This window comes from Pogona vitticeps, chromosome 2 (assembly GCF_051106095.1).
Source record: "Pogona vitticeps strain Pit_001003342236 chromosome 2, PviZW2.1, whole genome shotgun sequence".
Taxonomy (NCBI): domain Eukaryota; kingdom Metazoa; phylum Chordata; class Lepidosauria; order Squamata; family Agamidae; genus Pogona; species Pogona vitticeps.
In genome coordinates, this window is record NC_135784.1 from 180,218,327 (window position 1) to 180,239,256 (window position 20,930).

Consider the following 20,930-nt stretch of genomic DNA (forward strand, 5'->3'; position numbering starts at 1 on the left):
TCCAGCTGGCCTGGTCCACTACCCTCCCCCCCACTTTGGAGGTGAGGAGGACAGGCAGGTGCCCTGTGCAGTTCCTCATCAGGGCTCGCTCTCCCCGTGACGGAATGCCCACCTACACACAGCATCGTCGGAAATAAAATGCCTGGGGATAAAATGCCTGCAGCGACCATCCCCCATTACCCCCAGGATTTTCATTTTTACCCCATTTGGGGTAATTTACCCCTGTTCTCTGACCACTGGTCTAGTCTCTTTAGTACATTGTCTGCCAAGGTGACCCACGTAGTTTCAGGACAATGTCCGAGCCAAAAGTCTAGATGAAATGGGTCCAATTAATCTGATCTCCAGAAATGTCTGGATTTGATAAAAACTCTTTGATCAAGGGCTCAATTTTCTTTTTAAAAAGGCATTTTACTGCCTTCTTTAAACAGGAACAGATAACACTTTCCCATAAAAACCAATAAATCACCATCTTCAATCAGATCAATTGTCCAGCATCGCTTCTGCCTTTGCATATTTAATAAGTCAGTAAAATGTATATGCAAGTGTGCACAGACACTATGTTTTATATCTCTCTGCTGATTGATGTATTTCTGTATGTGCACTGTCTTTTCCAGTGTTAGATGTAGATGTATATCTCTTCAAGGGCATATGTAGGTGTGCAAGTCTTTCTAACTTTATGTTTGTTCTACATTGACTGTCCATTTACTGTGGGTGTGCCACTGTCTGCAGCATTTAGTGGTGGCTATTTTAATTGTGAGCGGTGTGGAAAGAACAGATAGGCACCTTTGCTCATCTGTCATAGCAGTAGGACTCACAGGGCCTGTGTGTATGTCATCAGATGAAACATACAGATAGGTTATTCAGGACAGATGAAAGGAAGTTTTCTTCTGACATGGAATTATCTATTAAAATTTGGTAATGGCAATTGACCAAGGGCACTTCCACAGTAGATGACTACTTGGAACAGGCATTTTTTCATTCTTTTTATTATTATTATTATTATTGGTCATCTGTGTTGTACAGTCATTAGATGCTTGTACTTGTTTCACTGAGCTACTTCTGTCTCTTTGCTAAACATAGAAAGAACAGACACACACACATATACACACACACATATACATATACATACACACACACACACACACACACACACACAGAGAGAGAGAGAGAGAGAGAGAGAGAGAGAGAGAGACCCCACAAAAGTGTTTTAAGTCCACATAACGTATTACACTAGTAAGCCTCTTGCATGCAGATGTACATTCTGGCACACCTTTATCACTATTTTTCAGTCAATGCCTTTTTACCCATACTTATTTTTTAAAATACATTTTGTTAATTTGTGGTGTGGACTTAAAACACTTTTGTGGGGTCTGTATTTAAAAAAATTAAGTACCAAGTGTGATATAATGGAAGGAGTGACGGACTAAGACCCAGGAGATCTCAGTTTGAATCCCTATTTGGCCGTGGAAGCTCATGGTGTGTGCGTATTTGTGGCACTGGTAAAACCACTCTTTAAATACAGTGGGGTCTTGACTTGAGAACTTAATCCGTATTGGAAGGCGGTTCTCAAGTCAAAAAGTCTGTAAGTCAAGTCTCCATTGACCTACAGTGCATTGAAAACCGATTAATCCCGTAACAGGCCGTTTTTGTTCCATTTTGGTTTTTTTCTGGTCTGTAAGTCAAATCTCAGTCTGCAAGTCAAACCTAAATTTTGCAGCCAGAGAAGTCTGTAACTCAAAAAGTCTGTAAGTCAAGGGTCCACTGTATCTCGCTTACCTTGGAAACCCTATTAGAGTTGGTATAAGCCGGATGCAATTCAATAGCACATAACACATACACAACAAAGAGAATATTAAAAAGTGATGATGCTCCCATTTGGATCTCAGTGCAAATGTATTTTAGTGCAAATTGTAAAACTAATTTTAGAAAACAAAAACACCACTACCTTGTCAAGTGTTTCTGGTTGGGACAAATTTTAGTGCCATGTTTTGAGGATTTTTCTCTCTTGTTACGGATTGTTTTCTCTGTTCAGCACAATTGAAGTACCTGTGCAGATCTAGTGTAAAAAATTTTTTAGCATAAGATCTTGTTAAAGCAAGTTTTTGAAGGGTTGAAAATAGCAGATGGATAAAAATGGCTCTCAGCTATAACTCACCTGTTCTTTGATCACAGTTATATCACATCTGCCAGTGTTGGCAGAACAATGCACTGTGCAGCATGTCTGGCCATACCCTTAAGCTAATGGCGGTGGCAGCTTCAAATTGCAGGATGAGGCGCAGAGGTGTGTATATGCCCCATGCATTATTCTAAATAACCCCCCTGCATTTTTAAGTTGGTGTGGAGGATGTTGGCTGGTTCAGGTTCATTTGGCTTCCAGATGTGGAGCTGACAGTGCCATCTTGCTCTTTACTTCAGGTGGCAAAAGGTCTTGGGGCAAGCCATGGGATGCAGAACAGAACACACACACAATGCTGTAGCCACACCAGATGTGGAATTGCAATGCTGCCATTGATCAACATAATCTTTTTGCCTTTGTTCTCATGCCCATTTCAAGATATACGCTGGATTGATAACGTCTAATGCTGCCCGGTCACTGTCCTTCTGCTGAAAATTGTATGTGCAAATTAAGTTATGTGGCATATTAAGGTCAGGATATTCCTCCCCTTCCCTATTCATCTACCTTGTGAGAAAGATGTGCCATCAAATGGGTATCGCTGTACAGCACCTATGCCACTGTCGTGGAAAGGGGAGCTGGCTGGCAGCTTTGGTACTAGGGCTTTGTCAGTGTTTTTAGAATATCTGGACATTTTCAATAGTCTTCTGAGTATGTGCAAAATGAACTTTAACATCTACACCCCCTGAGTAAACTGCAGTGCCAGCAGGTCCCAAGGGTTTCGCAGATGGAGGAGAGAGAGGGTCAGAGGGATTCGCCGCTGCCGGTTAGCCAGGAAGGCTCTTGGTTTTATTTATTCTCTGAAATGTGGTAAAAGCCCAACAGAAGGGAACTCAAGAACACTAAATCCCCAACTGGGCGTCCCCGAAGGAAAGGCAAGAGAGATGTGGGGGCAAAATCCCGCCGTCTTGCTCCTTCCCGGCTTGTTACAGTTTCCATCGACGCCGTCCTTGAGCCCCGGCGCCTTTCGGGTCAGGAACTAAATCCCTCCGAGCTCCCAGCCGAGCGCAAGAGGAACCCGGACGGACGCACGGGCAAAAGCCACAGACCTCCTCGGGGAAGGTGGGGGGGGGGGAAGATGGGGACGGGACCCAGAAGCCGGGATCGTGGCAGCGGCGGCGACAGCGGGAGGTCCCCTGAGGCTGCCAGTGCCCAAGAAGGGCGGAGGATGGCGGAATCTCCGCTGGCGGCGGCGGGGGGGGCGGTCCTCGCTCTGTCCCGGCTCCTCCTTGCTTTGCGCGGAGAAAGGGAGGGAGGGAGGGAGGGATGGAGAAGCCGAGACGGCGCTTGGGCAGCTTTAGGGGTCGGAGGAGCCGCTCTCGGTGGTGAGAGCCAGCCGGGATCCCCGGCCCCATCCTTCCTACCCCTGGCGGCGGCGGCGGCGGGGTCCCGGGCTGGAGAGAGCCAGCAGCCATGTGGTGCCTACAATGCTCGTCGGAGCGCCGCCCTGGGCAGCTGCAACACAAGCTCCTGCACTGGTGAGTGCGCCCCCCTCCTTTTCCCTACAGGATTCCCCCCCCCTTTGCACCACCGCCGCCGTCAAGAAAGCCCCGCACCTTTTTTTTTTTTAAATTCAGGTACTTCGAGAGCCGTTTTCTCTCCAGCCTATGTTGCCTTTTTTTTTTTTTACGGAGAATATTGGCGCCTAGCAGGGAATCACCTCCCCCTCCGCGCACGCCGGCAGATATCAACAGATCAGCCCTTTTCAGCAGGAATCCTCCCCCCCCCCTCCCGCTGCGATTCCCGCTCTCCCGATCTGCTTCCTCTCCCTCTCCGAATGCATGTTTACCCTTGAGTCTTTTTCAGCAGGCATCCCCACATACTCCACGGGGTGACGCCCACCCTTCCAGGAAGCAACCCCCCTCCTTCAAGCCTAGGAAGGCTCTCAAATGCTCCCCTCTTATTGGAAACAGTTAAATCTTCCAAAATAGAAAACGTCAGTCCCAACGTTGTATGTCTGCCTTTTTTTAAGGAGAGAGGGCTGATTTTCCTCTCCAGTCGTTGCACAGGAATCCCCAAACACCTGGCAGTACAGTAGTAGGACGAGAGAGAAACACACACACCCCGGGGACTCTCCTTCTTTTCCTTGCATTTATTCTTTCTTTGCTACTACTGAGTGCTTTTTCCTCAAATATAAGCTAGTGGATATTCCCAGTTCTCTTTGAATCATCTATTTAGGACCACTGCCAATGGCCACCTTCCTGGATTGCCTAGTCTAGGTACAAAAGCCAAATCCAGGTTTTACAGATTGTCTTTTCATATTACCTGATTTCTCAGTAGACACCTTCAGATCACCCCCCCCCAATTCATTTCAACTTTTCTTTTCCTGCCTCTTATATGGCCTGCATTGTTGCTGTGCCAATGATTGCAACTCCACTTACCTGCCTGTTCCTTCAAGTATCCCTCATTCAGTAAGGCTCTTGCTGGGAAACTGCGACCAGGTGTGTCCCCATCACAAATTGCTCCCTCCTTGTATAACCTAATGCTCTCAATATTTTTTCCTGCATTTTGTGTTTTGTTCCATAAGCTAAGTCCCCAATTCCCTGCAAATAAATTCTTGTTAATTTTATTTTACTTGAAGTGTTCAAACTGAACAATTGTCCTGGACCGACTAGTAGAGCTGCCTGCCTGGAACCTTATGATACCTTTCACCTGCACTCACTGAGTTGTTCCATCACATAAACTAGCCGTCCCCAAGTTAGGGCTTTCCAACTGTGCTGGGCTACAAATTCCATAATCCCAAACCACCATGGGCACTGGAGGATACCAGATTGAACTATACCTTTCCCAGATCCTCACAGGTCCCTTTTGCCCAGTTGCCTATTTTCCTTATACTTTCCTGCTAGTTGATTTCTTCATGGAAAGTCTGGCTTGTGATGTAGGCCTGCCTCTGCTTTAGTCAGTCAGTCAGTCAGCTAGCCTTCATTGTCTGAGCAAATTATTCCTCCTGCTGAGTTTCAGAATTTACAGGATAATTCATGAAGATCTCACAGTTGAATGAGGAAATTTTGAACTGGAATCCTTAGGGGAGAAAGGAATCTGGGTTCTAAACCTGAAATTCTAAAGCACGGGTGAGCAAAGCACAGCCTGGGGACCACAGGCAGAGCCCATTTTTGTAGACTCCAGACTTCCTGCAGATGCCTTATTCTCTAGAAAAAACAAAATAAAACAAAAACAGCAAGTTGACACTTCTGAAAAGCTGCAGCCATTCACCTTTTAAATAGGTTGTCAGGAGAGGGGAGAAGAGCACTGTTCAACACTGAAAAATACCAATTTTTCAAAACTGGAAGAGATCTTACATGACAATTTCTGGTTTCATTTACTCTGGGATTTGAGGGGATTTTTGTAGTCTGTGCAGTCTCCAGTGGGTACTGGAGAAAAAAAGTAAACCCAAATCTGATGTTTCCCATTTTGTTCTAAAGCATCCTGCTCCCATGACAGATATAAAATAGGTTTCATCCTCCTTCTCTTTCTGCCCTCTCTCTTCACGGCTGTTGCCACCTACATAAGATTAGAACCTTTTACTTGGCATTAATTAATCTGCAACAACTAACTGCTGCACCCACTTCTTTATTCACAATAACTGGCATGAAAAAGGGTTCCTTCATTTATTTCTTTCATAGGGCAATTACAAATAGTTCTTTGCCATATCTCTGCTTGTAGGATGTGAAAGGTGAGACGAGAGCGTAGAGGCTCTCGTTGGAGTGCCATCCGTCCTTAGGGTATCTCAGGAGGTTCAAATCATCCTGCTGCCACCTCTCCGAGAGACTGTTGATCGGGGAATTGACACCTGAGAACTGGAGGAGAGATTATTAAGACTAACAGTCGCCACACAAACTGAATGGGAATTGGCGGGAAAGGAAGAAAAGGGGAGGTCCATGGTAGAGGCAGGAGTGGGGGAAATAAATGGGGGTAGAGACCAAATCCCGGGTGGCTGGGAACTAATCTGGGTGGAAGACCCCTGAACAGGGAGATGGGAGAAGGTAAAGGTTCCTTGTGAGGAAGCTGATTACCGCTGGAGGAAGGGACTACCCCAAAGGCCATCGTACTGAGGTGAGTCTGAAGCCAGAGTGGAGGCGACGGCTGAAGGAGGAGAAGGAAGCGGTAGCGAAGGAAGCGGAGGAGCGCCAGGCATGGCATGCAGAGGAGGCATGGAGGAGAGCATATATCCAGGACCATGGGGCCTCTATGAGAGAGAAGGGGAACCCTTATGGGGAGAGGCCAGAGATGAGGAGACCCTACCCCTATTCGGGGATGAAGAAAGAGAACACCCTAAGGAAGACAATGACCCTTTTTACCTGCGCCATGGGAGAACAAATCATTGAACCCCTTTGATCCCGTAGTTTGGTTACCCTTGCGTTGCCCGTTGGTGCCAAGAGAGCAGTTGCAAGATGAACAGTTAAATAACGTGTTGCGGTTGAGTGACTCAACAAGCCCAAGCCTTGATTTAACTTTTAAAATAACTCCTACTTTATTCAGAAAAGAAGACGAGGCTAGGTATGAACCCTCACATAGGATAACTAGATTTCTAAGTTAGCTTGTAAACTTTCCATAGTATGAGTGTGCTCGCACAAGGGATGGGAGAGTAACTTCTGGGAGCAAAGGGTTTTACTTTGTCTTTGCAAAGTTGCATATTCTAAAAAAAATCAACCTGACCCAAGGAGTCTACTGAAAATAATCCTTGTAATTTTAATAGCACTTTCAAAAATTTCCAACACTGTTTTGAGGATACTCCAGGAATATATCTTCAGTCAAAGCTGGAAAATAGGGCTAATTTCTTATCTCCATGTATTACAATTAACAAACATATATGTGTGGGGAGATAAACCTGGTTTGAGGAAATTTTTGATGGTACCTTCTAGATTAACTAAGGCAGGTTTTTTAAACAAAAAAACAATGTTCGTTATTTTTAAAAATTAAAATGTGAAAAAAAAATTTAAAGTAAAGATTTTATTTTTTAAATCATAAAATTTTATCTAATCTGGTATTACACCAGTCTCTTATTTATTCTAAGGGCCTTTCTTTTCTCCAGCAACAAAACAAGGAACACTGCAAGTTACTTTAAAAAGCTGCGGCCACAATTCATTTGCATAGTTATGCTGACATGACATTTGGAAGCAAATTTTCTCAGGTTAAGATTTTGAGCATTGTAATAGGTTATATCAGCAAATTATTTTGGAAACACAAAAAGGCTGTTGCATAGTTATGGTGGTGGAAAGGTAATGGCGTAACTTGCAGTGGCAAATTACTACTAATTAATGAGTCCCAGCTTGAATTCCTCATTGCACGCCAATGGGCTTGATGTGCAACCAGGAATCCAAGTGGTGACTTGTTAATTAGCAGGAACTGTTGGCTTCTAAGTAGTAACTTGAAAAAAATGCTTTCCAAGCCCACTAATACCAACATTTTGTTATCAGTGGTAATGTACTGAAATGTACCTGTTCTAATAGCCAGACCTGTCAGACCACAGAGTTACCAAGTGATTGTAACAAAATCTGCAAGTCTACACTTGGTGGGAAAGTGCAGTACTGTATTTTGTATTCACTTGTGGGCAAGTCTTCTGTTCAAGCCTGCCAAGGTTCAGCGTGAGTGTAAATAGTGAGAAATGCAAAATATGGTATTGGGTGTGGCTTCCTGAGAAACCTAGCTTTTGTAAAAGGTGAAGGGAGAAACAATTCCAGAGTATTTATGAATGAATGATTGAAATATCTTGACAATACCTGCTGAAGGCTCTGAAGCGAGAATAGTGGATGATTAAAATCTGCAGTGCCCTACCTATTTCTTTGCCCCTCTTCTGGGACAAGCACTATAGACTAGGTACTAAATGTTACAAGATAAATTAGGGAACCTCATATAGAATGTCTTAATTTGCAAACTGTATATGGATTGAAGAATTTAGCTTTCTAAGTCTTTGAATTTGGGTAACTGTGGTGCAGAATATTTATCTATTTTATTACAGCCCTTCTGATAAATGTGTTTGGAGAAAAGGGGAACTACAGTTCTGTCACACTTTATGCTGATTATCTCAGTTTGGAAACAATTATAGAAAAGTTGGCTGAGAATTAAGGTTAGGTGTTTGATCAAGGAAAGATTCAGTCATTTGACCACTCAGCTATTTGTCACATTATGACAGGCCAGTCCTAATGCCGTCAAGGGCCTTGTCCTCCATGATAGTTCATAGTTATGCCAACCAGCACTTGAGGCTACTGCTTCCACTGCTTATAGGGCCAAGCCCAAGATGTTTCCATGATAGTGATGGTATTGGATCTGCTGGATCCAGAACTCATGTTGCTGACCTGAAGTGCTGAGTAAGACTGCTCCCTACATTTTCTGCCCTGACCAGCATAAGTTGAATGGGCTTTGGAACTGGTGAATGATCCACCACCGCTCTTCCTATCCTGCTGTATAGCATTGCTTTGGCTGGCTGTAATCCTCTCTTCACATACTGTAGCTGGGTGTAATCTTCACTGAGATTAGCGGGACTTCTGAGTAAGCATGCATAGGGTTTAATGTTTTTTTTTTAAGTTTTAATGTTTTGAGGACAACAAAGAAGTGCTATACCTTTTGATGACTATTTTATGTTAATCACACCAGAGAACTGTTATTATGGAATACATTACAAATTAAAAATATTTGTAATGAATTGTTTTTGTAAACACATTTTTCTGTAGCGAACAGTTTAGGAGAACTGAATTAAAATCCCTACTCAGTATAGAAACTCACTGGGGGGCTGGAACTGGTAAAACCATTCCTTAAATATTCCAGTGACATTGAAAGTCATATTAGAGTTGCTATAACTTAGTTTTTAGCTGGTGGCATATAGCGCGCACACATCATTTTCTGCTCACACTCAGGAAGAAGCAAAACCTTGTGAAGTAGGTAGGTTAAGATAAGCATGTATGTAATTGGCCAGATGTTGCTCAGTGAGATCATGGCTGAGTGAAGATCTGAACTGGGTCTCTGTGATCCTATTCTTTGCACTGTTCTCATCAGTATTTCCTTGCTCAAACACTTGGCCTTTACCTCAGTGATTGTGTTCTTATTTTGAGATAACTGCAGTTCTAGTAGGCAAGCTGGTCTTCAGCTAGATTTGTCCCTGACTGCTACAGGGCTGGGAAAAAAGCTTTATGCCTGATCTTGCTAACAAATGGCACTAGAATAAAATTAAGATAAGGCAGTTTGCTATCCATGTAGTGATATTGGAGGTTTTGTGGAATATTTGAGATTGGTCAATTGATCAACCATTTTCAATTAACTAAATGTAGGAATCTCCCCCAGACCTACTCATTTATGTAGGTGAGTAGGTCTGAATGTACAGTGGACTATTATGTGCAGCTCTATTCATTAGTTTGGGTTGTGTTTCTGTGCCGTGATTGAAAGGTTTACTTTTCATATCACAGATGTCCTTAGCTATATAAAACTGATATAAAGTGCAGTTCCTTGTGTGTGATGAATTTGCATGTGTGTTGTTTCGTGTATTCTGACCAAACGTTGCTGCTGCTTGGTGATGGTTTCCTAAGCTCACATATCTGTGTGTTCTTTAAATGTATCTGTTCCATATACCTGTTCATCAAATGTGACTTTTGGGATTCAGGAGATTTTCTATCTAAAAGGTTTTTCCAGGTATAGATCCCAGTAGCATTCAAATTAGGCCAGACTTAGGGATGAGAAATGTGGACAGGATAAGAACAAGGGTGGTATGGTTTTTGTAATGGTTTTTGTAATGGTGTGTCTTATCTGGCACAGAAGTAGCATTGCTATATATTTATATATATATAAATTCCTATGTAATCACTTTCAAGGAAGGAAGAGAAGGAGGGAGGTTGATTCATTCCTATGGTTATAAAGATTAGAAAATGAAAACCTGGTTCCAGTGTTTGAACGTGGAGGTTTTGCCTCCTGCAAAGTTACTCCAACCTTAATTGAAAGTTATTTCTATTTAATATCGGATGCTCCATTGTTTGACGTGTCAATTTTGTATATATATATGCTAGATTATGAAAGTAATAATACCTATATACAAAAAGTCTTCTTTGTTTTAAGGTGATGACCTCATGATGTGTCATCATGGCAAATGTAGTCTTAGAAGACACAGTCTCTGTCTTTGTGAGGAAAATGAAATGGCTAGTTTGCCATGTGTTGTTTTAATGGACATACCAAGTAAAAGAAATACATGCATTTAAGTCTACTATCTGATTAGTTAAGAGTATCTTTGTAACTAGTTTGTAATGAATTAAGCATCATGGTCTTGTCTCTTCCTTTTTCAATCTGTTCTGGAAGCTGAGCTCTCCTTCCTGCTTTTTATTTATTTCTCATATAGCCTATAGTGGCAATTTTTTACATATCTTCTATAAAGTTATTTTAACTTTGTTTCTCCATAAAAAGTTGATTTTTTTCTAAAATAAGAACAAGCTTGATAATCAAATCAAATATTGGGAACCCTAAAAGAACCCACCTTCTCCACACATGATATTTTATTGGCATTATAAATTCTTAATGATAGCATTATTTTGACATAGAAGTGGCAACTTTAATCTTGTTCTCTTCTTCTTTCCCTTTAAAAGTACAGAATGAAACAGTCATCTTTCTGTCTCCAGGAGAGTGAGAGGTTTTCCCTAGAGATGCTTTGAAGCAGTTAAATGCAGTTGTTGCATGAAATCCAGTCTTCTCAAGCTTCTGCACATAATTCATATTTCCCACACCTGCAAACCACAACACTTTACTGCTGGGAAAATGTGATTGTTATCTTTCTTCTTACCAAATGCTTCTGCAGTGATGGTACAGGCAGTATGGAATGTGGCTACTTGAACATCACCTCCTATTTCTTAGATATTGTGTTGATGTCACTTTGCTAAAACACCTGGTACAGAAGGTGAACGCCAGTGAAGTGACTTTGTTTCCTTGTAGCAGAGACTCACACTGTTGGGACATTTCTTCTTTCTTATTTTTTTTAACAGCAAGAAACATTAAATCATCTCTCACCAATCAAGTCTTTTCCTTCTCCAGTTCCATGCATTATTTGGTCCATTTGGAAATGTTACTTTTTTGGCCTTGCTAACTAGGGGATTCTAGAACCTTGAATCCAAAATAAAATAAAATACATTTTCAAAATTCTTTTATACGGAGGCAGTTCCATAGATGGATCCAGGCTGGCATGATCTGAGCTTTTTTTTTTATTGTCTAGAAAGAGTGTGAGAGTTTAGAATATCATCCATTATGCCATCTTACTAGCAGGTGTGATCCAGAGTTCAAAGAATCCTAAGAGCAACTTACTCCACACACACACACCTCCTTAGCAGTAGAACAAGGAAGACAGCCTGACACATGGCCCCAAGCATTACATCCTAGCTCTGAGAGAACTTATGCCTGGAACCCAGCCATATGGAATTTCAGCTCTCTCCGAGATGCAGTCGCCTCTGGGGTGGGCTGCAGCAGCTGCTGTCTCTTAGCCCCATAACATTTGGAGACAGGAAATAAAAGGAACATTCTGTTTCTGGTTGAAACCTTTGAGAGGGGGAGAGATGGAAAGATATTTAAAGGACCGGAGAGTGGAAATCCCTCAAGCTGGGAGGCAGTCGAGAAACCTGACAGGAAAGAATTCAGCTTAAATGTGCCTTGGATGGTTGGTGGTGAAAGTGTACCTTGAGGCAGGAGACACTGGAGGCAACTGCTAGTGACAAGAAAGTGTCTTTTTCCCCCCCTCAGTTATTGACAAAGAAAAAGAGAGAAATTGGTACTGCTGAGATTTGAACTTGCTGCTGCCTCGAAATCCAGAGTTCAAAGCTGCTATTTCAGCTGATGAAAAAAGGCTTAACAAGGAAGGAAAGATCAGAACTGACTCCTGCCTCTTTCTTGGCTTCTGAACAGTATTCTCCAAACTAAACGTTGTTTGTGGGTCTATGTGGTATCAGGATAGAGGCTCTGATGGAGCAGTGCACGCTTGCACATTGTTATGTTCTCTCCGGTTTCCACAGTGGTATGATTTTATATTGTTAGTGATATTCCTTTGTGGTCTTGATACTGAGCATTCTGCATTTGATGTTAAGTCGCTTGATTCCCTTGAATTGATTGGAGTTGGGTATTCTGAATTTATTTAATTACAGTACATTGTTTCCAAAGGAATTGACATTGCAAAAGACAATAGTGCTTTTGAAAAAAAAAATGTCATCTGTATGTTTATTGGAATAATGTGTGTTGCATGTTTATCATTTACTCCAGCAGAATATTTCTTTCTTCAGAACACCATCGTGCTGTTAATCATTCCTAAGATTTTGGTAGTGTATTCAGATTTTCCATTGTGCTCTTTGTTCTTTTTCTCTCTCAATAAATCTTGTAATGCATTTGCCACCTCCTGGTAAGAATCTCTTGCCTGTCCGCAAAAGCCTTTCACTGTAGTGTTTGCCCTAGAATTTTTTGTCATATGCCGTACTTGATGCTAAGCCTTCTGACAGCATATTGCATGCCTCAGAGTGAATATCCACAGTGGCAGTTCTGCAGATTGATTGGCGTTCTCTTGCATCTTCTTCATCTTCATGGAGTATGGCTCGTTCACCAGGTTTCAGTTAATTAGGGAACACAGACAGCCTTATTCCATGGTAATCTTTCCATGTGTCTCATTAAAATGTCCTTTAGCATCTGTCCCTGAAATATGTCTTGCAGCTTGGAGTTCGTTTCTGGCAGCCTGAAAGTGGATTGCGGGTAGCTCTGTTAGCATAGCCATCAATGGTCTAGTTGTGCACGGCCAGTCTGGTGGCATGACATAGTCCTGTGGGTAGAGTAGACTTCTAGTCTATATGGGCAGGGTATAAATTGAATGAATAAATAAATAAAAAGAGAGAGAGAGAGAGAAATCCAGGTGGCAATTGGAAATCATGTCGGAGTGGCATAAAGGCTTGTGTTGTGTTGCCTGCAATTGTTGGTAACTGTACCTTCCCACTAGGCGCTTAAACCCAGCCTCAAGACTGATACTGTAGATATATTATAGGCAGAGTGAGATGGTCATGAAAGAGCAGAAGGTTGTCAGTAATTTGCTTTGCTATTTTAATGCCAGACGTTGGGAGAGGTGTTTGTGGCATTTTATGCCTCATGGGCCAAAATAGTTTGGTTGGCTCTGGGTCCTTTGCATCTTGCTCAAGTGAGAGGGGAGTGCCATTTGTTGCTATGCCTTAGGCAGCAAAATGTCCTGGGCCACCCTTGCCCAGCATTACCTAGTGTTGGTGCCAGGGAGAGATTTGGGTTCTGTTTCTAAATGAAGACCTAAACCTCCTTGACTGGAGGTTTCTGAAGTGTGTGATTAGAACTAGGGTTTTAAGCTCAGCCCAGGGACGTGGTGGCGCTGTGGGCTAAACCGCAGAAGCCTGTGCTGCAGGGTCAGAAGACCAAGCAGTCGTAAGATCGAATCCACGCAACGGAGTGAGCTCCCGTCACTTTGTCCCAGCTCCCGCCAACCTAGCGGTTCGAAAGCATACAAATGCGAGTAGATAAATAGAGACCACCTCGGTGGGAAGGTAACAGTGTTCCGTGTCTAAGTCGCACTGGCCATGTGACCACGGAAGATTGTCTTTGGACAAAACGCTGGCTCTATGGCTTGGAAACGGGGATGAGCACAGCCCCCTAGAGTCGAACACGACTGGACAAAAATTGTCAAGGGGAACCTTTACCTTTACCTTTTTAAGCTCAGCAGCAGCCAGAATATGTATTCAGACCACTTTGCCAGAAAACTGGGTCTTAGGATTTATGTGAGATTTCACCAATTCAGAGTAGTGATAATACAGGCTTAACCATAGCTAATCACTCACAGACACCTCATCATTGAATGGGAGCAGTGCCCCCCACCATCAAATTCTAGGGTACGCCTCTGCTTAAAACATGAGCTATCCCCACAGCATCTCTTCGCACAGCTAAAGGGATCCTGTGGCAAGGTTTTAAGAAGTTCTCATCAAGCTGAATTCTGGTCTCAATTCTTGTAAAGCAAGAGTGTCCTTCTGTAAGTGTTGTCAGTGGCTCTGTAAAGGAAGAACCCTTTGCGAATGAGAAACTGAAGACTTGGGCCTTCTGTTACCCCAGAGCAGGGTGTTGTAGCTTGCAAGAGGAAGAGATCCTTTGCATGCGGACAATTGGAGGTCCGATCTTTCAGCCTCTTTAACTAAAAAGGCTTCAGAATCAGGATTGGGAAAAGTCCTTGCCTGAGGAGCCCTTCAGCTGCTGCCAGTCAAAGTAGACAGTACTAGGCTAGGTGGGCCCATATGCCAATTCAGTATCGGGCGGCTTTAGATGTTCACATACACTTCCCCTTCTCTGTGAATTAAAATAAATTCCTAGGTTACACTTGTAGTAACTAAGCCTCTCCTCTCTGTGCCATGCTAACATTTTGCACAGAACACATAGCTCATGTAGGTATCATTCTTTCGAAGAGAGAGGGCCCAAAGCTGTCTTGTAGCCCCTTGATTTCTGTGCAGGGCTGAAAAGGCCATGACAAGCTGTGGCACCGCTCTGGCCTTGAGCTGAGATCTAATACATGCCTGACTCTGAGGAGTTCTTAGAGCCAAGGATTATTAGAGTGATGCTATGGCAATTTTCAAGGTCACCCTCCCACAATGCCTGGCTCCAAGGATGCAGCAGAGCCTGAAATTTCTGACTGAGAACCTTCACAGATATTACTTACAATATTTTCACTCTGCCTTTCCCCTTAAATTAAACGATCCAAGGCAGCTACCTCTGCTTCATGGTAGGACCCCTCCTTGGGTTCCTATTTTTCTTTGTTTTAGTGTACAGTATTGTGTACCTTTTGATTATGCTTTATCAACTTGTCCCCTCACGATGAGCTCTGGGTACTGGGTGGTTTTACCACCCATTCCCAATTGCGGTACTCAACAATTGTATCGATTGTAGCCAAGGGCGAGATTTATAAGCTAGTGAACTCCTGTCTTCCCAGTTTGAATCAAAAAATTGCTCACCACAATTTATTGGCTGTGGCCAATAAACAGATACCTTGTAATCATTACAGGGGAGTAAAAGGACTTGACCTGTGTTTGGTTTTGCTGCTGTTGCTGTAACTGTAGATGTTGAAATAGTTTGGAAAGTTCTACCATTTAATGAAGTAAAATTTCATAATTAGTTTACAGTCCTGCAGGAAATATCTTTCAGAAATCTGAATCTTGGTGCACTGGCATATTTTGCTTAAAAGGGTCTTACAGAAGGATATTTTTGGGTTTTACCATAGACTAGATGCCGTCTTCTTTTGTCTGTGTCTTAGAGCAGCCCCACATAACTGAAAACCCACCATCCTTATATGGCAATCCACCAGAGATGTAGTTAATCTCCTGCTCTTTGCCACTTGCCCTAGATTATTATTACTTTAAAGATAACAAGAGAGACCGTTGCCAATCACCTCATATGGCTGGTGGGCTTTGTTCAGCTTGATGACTTGCATGTTGTGGAGCGGCTATATGAGTTGTTGCTCATTTTATCTGAACAGGCATTGTTCTCGTGAACTAGATACATATGTGTGCACACTTTTGCTTCTAGCCTCTTATGGGAATTTGGAGCTTAGTTAATTAAGTTCAAGATGTAATACCGGGACTGTTATTTTGCTGTCTGCTGCTAAGTGTGATGTGTGTGTATGATGTGCAACTTCAGCTAGGCCACATTTTGAATAAATGTAAAAATCAATAGCAGAAGTTTTCTTGCTAATAATAATTAAAAACTTAAAAATTAAGGTAGCTTCCTTTGGAGAGACCTCAACAAATCCAGGCTGCCTTATGGAGAAATGATGAACTATATTCAGATGCTTAAAGCCATTATGTCAGAGGAGATCAAGATTGAGCTCAGCAACTGCCAGGGTGCCCACTTTGCTCTGGCTTTCCCTGCCACTTGCCCATCACAGCTAATATGTACATACTAGCATAGGGCCATATGCTGGACCAGCATACTCCACATTGTTCTGGCTTCTTTCCTTCTGAATATAGCACAGGATATATGCAGGTAAATTGCTGTTTATGTTTCTCTGGGACACGCTGTTATTACTCCAACTTCGTGGAGTATTAAGGTTTGTAATTTCTTATGGAATATGATTGTGGGTGATTATTGACTGCTCAGTGTTATCTGTGATACTTATACCCAATCCAATATATCGTTCATATTGATTAAATATGATTTAATCTTGATGTATATTGAGCCTCCACTTGGTAGCCATGTCTAATGGCTTTCTGTTCATGGAGGTTATTTGGCCATCCTGGAAAAGATCTGCCAGTAAGCCACCTGATACTTTTAACCAGACTGAGTTGTTTGGCAGCGTTGAAGGATTTGGTCTGCAGTCTGTTTCTGCTGTGAGATAACTATTGAGGTGAAGATTCAGAAAATAAGGATGAGGAGCCAAGGTAGAAGGAGGAGCAAAATCAGCTAAATATGGGTTGAAGTATGAGCAACGTTTTGCAGCACAGTAGGAGTTTTCGAGGTGGGAGTTAACCTGTTCCAGGAACATTGTGAAAAGCTCCCTACCATTGGAAGCCAGTTCTGGCCTGTCAAATTCATGAGGAGACAGCGGGAAATTCTTCTAGCTTTCAGGGTGAAAATAAATGTGACCCGGGAGATCTGTGTGTGTATCTCCCTAACATTAAACAAATGTTAGAAATAGCTGGGGGCAGGGGTGTATTTTATCTTGATTGAATCTATGGTGCTGATTGCTTTCCCCTTGCTGTTCCCCTAATCTAAATATCTCTTCACCCTCAGATGCCATTAGCTCTGTTGGGCATGATGCTCCAGCAGGATAAGTAGCAGCATCCGAGTAACTGTTAGATCAGGGGAGTGATAAAAAGCATAAAAGGACTACGCCACATGATTACAAGTCTTTCTGCTCTGATTTTATCACTGGGGAATGCAATTACTTTTAGGTTTGATAAACAACAAGAGATCTGGTCCTAGATCTGTGATATCGGAGTCACTTTTGTTTTCAGTGGCTAAATTGGCAGATCTGTGCCATGAGGCGACAAGGAAACAGATGGATTTCGCAGGGTTTTTCTATCTTTATTATTGTTCCTCAGCTTTGAGTAACCCTGCTTTCTCTTTCCTGCAGTGTGGAAGGAGACCCTCCGGGAAGTGAGGCAGGCACTATAGTGGACAATCTGAGTAGTCAGCCTCCATACCGCTGTGTCCCTGAGGTGACCAAAGCTGAGCACTACGATTTGGCTCCATCCTCATCGTCTTCCTCTGTGTGTCACACTCCATCCCCGGGGCTACCGTGGGCACAGCGTGCTCGGCTACAGCCAGCCAGTGTGGCGCTGAGGAAGCAGGAGGAGGAGGAAAGCAAGCGTTCTAAGGCACTGTCGGACAGCTATGAGCTCTCGACGGATCTTCAGGATAAAAAGGTAATCAGTTATTTAAGCTCATAAATGATACAGGAGTAGGAACCCCACAACCAGCAAGGAGCGTTTTATACTTGAAAGCAGGAGCAGATTCCCATTTGGGAAGGGCCTCCACATCGCATTCTGAAGGTGGGAGGGGGAAAGGATTTCGAGCCTTATGTATTTTCCAACTACTGTATGAAATCAGAGTTGAAACAGCTGTCTGGGTATTGGGCTGTGCGTACACATTTCAGTCATTTCTAGCCTCTTCCAAATGCACCATTGTAGGGCCTAGACAGGAAGACTCTGACCTAACATTTTCATACCTGTTTTCTTGATAACAATGTGAGACCTGGTTTTTATGCAATCTGCCAAAGTTTGTTTGACCTGAGTCTTGGGGTGGGGTTACAGCTTGGCTGATCATCGAGCACTGATTTCCAAAGATGGAAAGTTACTTGGTTTGAAAAGAAGAGCTGCTTTTTTCAGTACTCATAGCAAGGAGAGGATTTGGGCATGACTCTGGATCTCTTCCTCAGTCTCCTGATCTGAGCACCCCTGTCTTAGAGAAGGGACTTTATTGAGGGCCTTAGTGGGCCAGACAGGACGGCCTTGCAGGCATGACCTGGCATGGATGGAACATTTTGCACCCTTGATCTAATAGTTAGTCCATTTACTCTCATGGCCGGCATGAGATGTTTGCAAGGCGGAGGTTGGCTTAATTGCTGTTCTCACTTTGCTCAGTGCCTTTGTTGCCCAACCCCAAGCAAATGACTGTGCAGACTTCATAAATACTTAGTTTATAGGGAGCTCTTTTGAAGGTTGAAACAACACAGTTGAGAAATGTGTTGTTTGTGGTCTGTCTGGAAGCCCTATAAGAGACATTTCCCTCCTCCCAGTCCCCTACAACGTGAAGAACAGATGAGACAGAGAGAGAACAAGGTAAATACGTGATTGGGAAGGAAAAGAAGCTGTGTGAGGGGCAAGATTTTTATTTAATTTCTCCAAGCTCTGGCTGGAGTAGACAGGCCACAGGTTTGTCTCTGTGCAAGGCTGCTTCATATTTCCCAAGGGGATGGAAAAGAAAGAACTCTGCAGATTCATGTGCCCTTCCTCTCCTTCACTGGTTGCCAAAGCCCACTGGGGCAACTTTGTTCAAAGGTCTGCAAGACCCACTTACCTCCTTTATTGGTAGGTTCCTCCCAGCCTTTATCGATAGGTTCCTCCTAAGCTACCTGCCTCTTGATTCTTCACAAACATCCTTTTAACTCAGATTGTTTCCCTTACCTGAAGTCCCGCCACCACCTTGACTGATTTTCTGCATCTCTGTGCAGGTGGAGATGTTGGAGCGGAAGTACGGGGGCTATTTCCGGAGCCGGCGGGCAGCACGTACCATCCAAACAGCCTTTCGCCAGTACCGCATGAACAAGAAGTTTGAGCGTCTACGAAGCTCAGCCTCTGAGAGTCGCATGTCACGGCGCATCATCCTCTCCAACATGCGGATGCAGTACTCCTTTGAGGAGTATGACAAGGCCCAGAATGCCCCTTACTTCGAAGGCAAACCAGCATCTCTGGATGAGGGGACCATGGCTACAGCTCGGCCTCACCTGTTGGACCGTGGCATGCCCTACGGCGGCTCCTGCCGGACTGGCTTGGATGGCGACTCTTTGCATTCCTCTTCCGGAGGCTTCTGCAATGACATCACTGAACTTGAGGACTCCTTCTCCAAGCAGGTAGCCTACGTTGAAACTTTTCTGTTCCATGCTCTCCCAAGGCCCCCAAACCAGCCACTTCTTTCTCTCTGATGTGTTGAGACTCTTCCATAGCTCCTTACCCTGTCCCTCTTTGCTTTCCCTAGCTTGGCCATGTCCTCTTAATTGCTCCTCTAATGCTCTGCCTTTGCTGCCCTCAGCCCTTTCCAAATCCCACCTTGTCCTCTCTGCTGTCAGGGCACGTTCTGCTTCTTATAATCCAATCCAGAGTTGGAGAACATCTGGCCCCATACTGTTTTTTTTTTACAGCCCTCGAAATCCCAGTCAGTACTGTCTCCAAGACGCTTCCCTTCCTCTCTCCCTCCTCCTCCCCTCCCTCCCTCCCTCCCTCTCTTTCATTGCCCATCCCTAGAGCATTATCTAGGCCCCAAATCAATTGTCCTATAAATGGATTCCAAGATTTAATTTCTGCATGAGTGGTGTTGGTATCTCTTGGGAAATTTCAGCTTCCTTTACTTAAAGAGATATAATACTTGAAGATAGAGGGCAGGATTATTTGCTAGAAACAGCCATTAATCTGGTAGGTGGCACTTGAATGAAGAGTCCTTCTCCCCTTCCACCCAGCCATCCCTGAAGCATATGAACATGCGGTTTTTAAATGTTTCTGAGGCCAGAACAGAGGAACTGCATTTAAAATACAGTATATATTTATCACAAATTTCTAGACAATCTGCCCTCTTTCAGGGAATATCCAGACCTCTTCCCTTATATTTTTACTTCCCACGAAAAACAAAAGTAAGTCTGTGGCTCTTTTATTTTTGGAGATAATATCGAAAGATGTGCCAGTTGTGTTCTGGCTGATTGCTAAATAGGGAGTAAACCTGAGTTCTAGGTTTCTCTTAGATTGTTTTCTTGTGTGCTTAGTTAAACAACCCAAGTCCCTGCTTTCCTTTCAAAGTAGGCATGATTACAACAGAAGTCAATAAAGATTCACACTGATACTGAATGGTGTCTGAATGTGGGTTGTATGGGGTGCAGGTACCTCACTAGGAGACTTTGCATCCCAGAATTGGCTGTGAGCAGCTCCATGGGCATGATTGTTAGCACCAAGGGGATCCTATCAGCAGTAGGGACCTAAAATGGGGTCTGCCATGGGTGGGTCACACTCTAGATCAGTGGTTCTTAACCTGTGTTACTCGGATGCTTTTGAACTGCAACTCCCAGAAACCCCAGTCAGCAGAGCTGGTGGTGAAGGTTTCTGGGAGTTGCAGTCCAAAACTCCTGAGTAACCCAAGGTTAAGAACCAGTGCTCTAGATGGCCTTGGGTCCTCTAGCAGTAATGTCTTCCCACTCTCCAGAAGGGCTAGACGTAGGGTCTGCAATATATGTCAAGGTGGATCTGGCATAGCTTGTAGTCACCCCTTTTAGGATTTCACTATACTGTAGTTTCGTACATATTATCTGCCAGTGTCTTTTTATTTTATTAGGACATTGTTCAAAATGCTATTGGTCTTCACATAATGTTTGCATCGCTTGTAGCAGCTAATTGATGAGGTGCTAGATTGTGTCTCAGTTGTGCAGTTAGGTGCGATGACCAAGCATCAACCAACTCATACTCCAGAACTTTTGTCAATTAGCTGTGCAAAGTTCACAAACCATATGTGAATGCCAGTAGGATTCCATTTACTGTTTGATTTTTAAATTATA

General features: G+C 43.4%; 1 protein-coding gene across 6 annotated transcripts in view; it reads left to right on the plus strand.

The window, feature by feature from the left end:
• IQSEC2 (IQ motif and Sec7 domain ArfGEF 2) overlaps positions 1–20,930 on the plus strand; it is a 183,937-nt gene that overhangs the window by 133,526 nt on the left and 29,481 nt on the right. For 5 of the 6 annotated variants that reach the window (XM_072991477.2, XM_072991481.2, XM_072991483.2 and 2 more), the window contains 2 exons: positions 17,247–17,538; positions 18,846–19,244. In XM_072991477.2, coding sequence (XP_072847578.2) covers positions 17,247–17,538; positions 18,846–19,244 — 691 coding nt within the window. Of the gene's footprint in view, positions 1–3,473; positions 3,652–17,246; positions 17,539–18,845; positions 19,245–20,930 lie in introns of those variants that run through there. The other variant, XM_072991479.2, reaches the window with a different exon arrangement.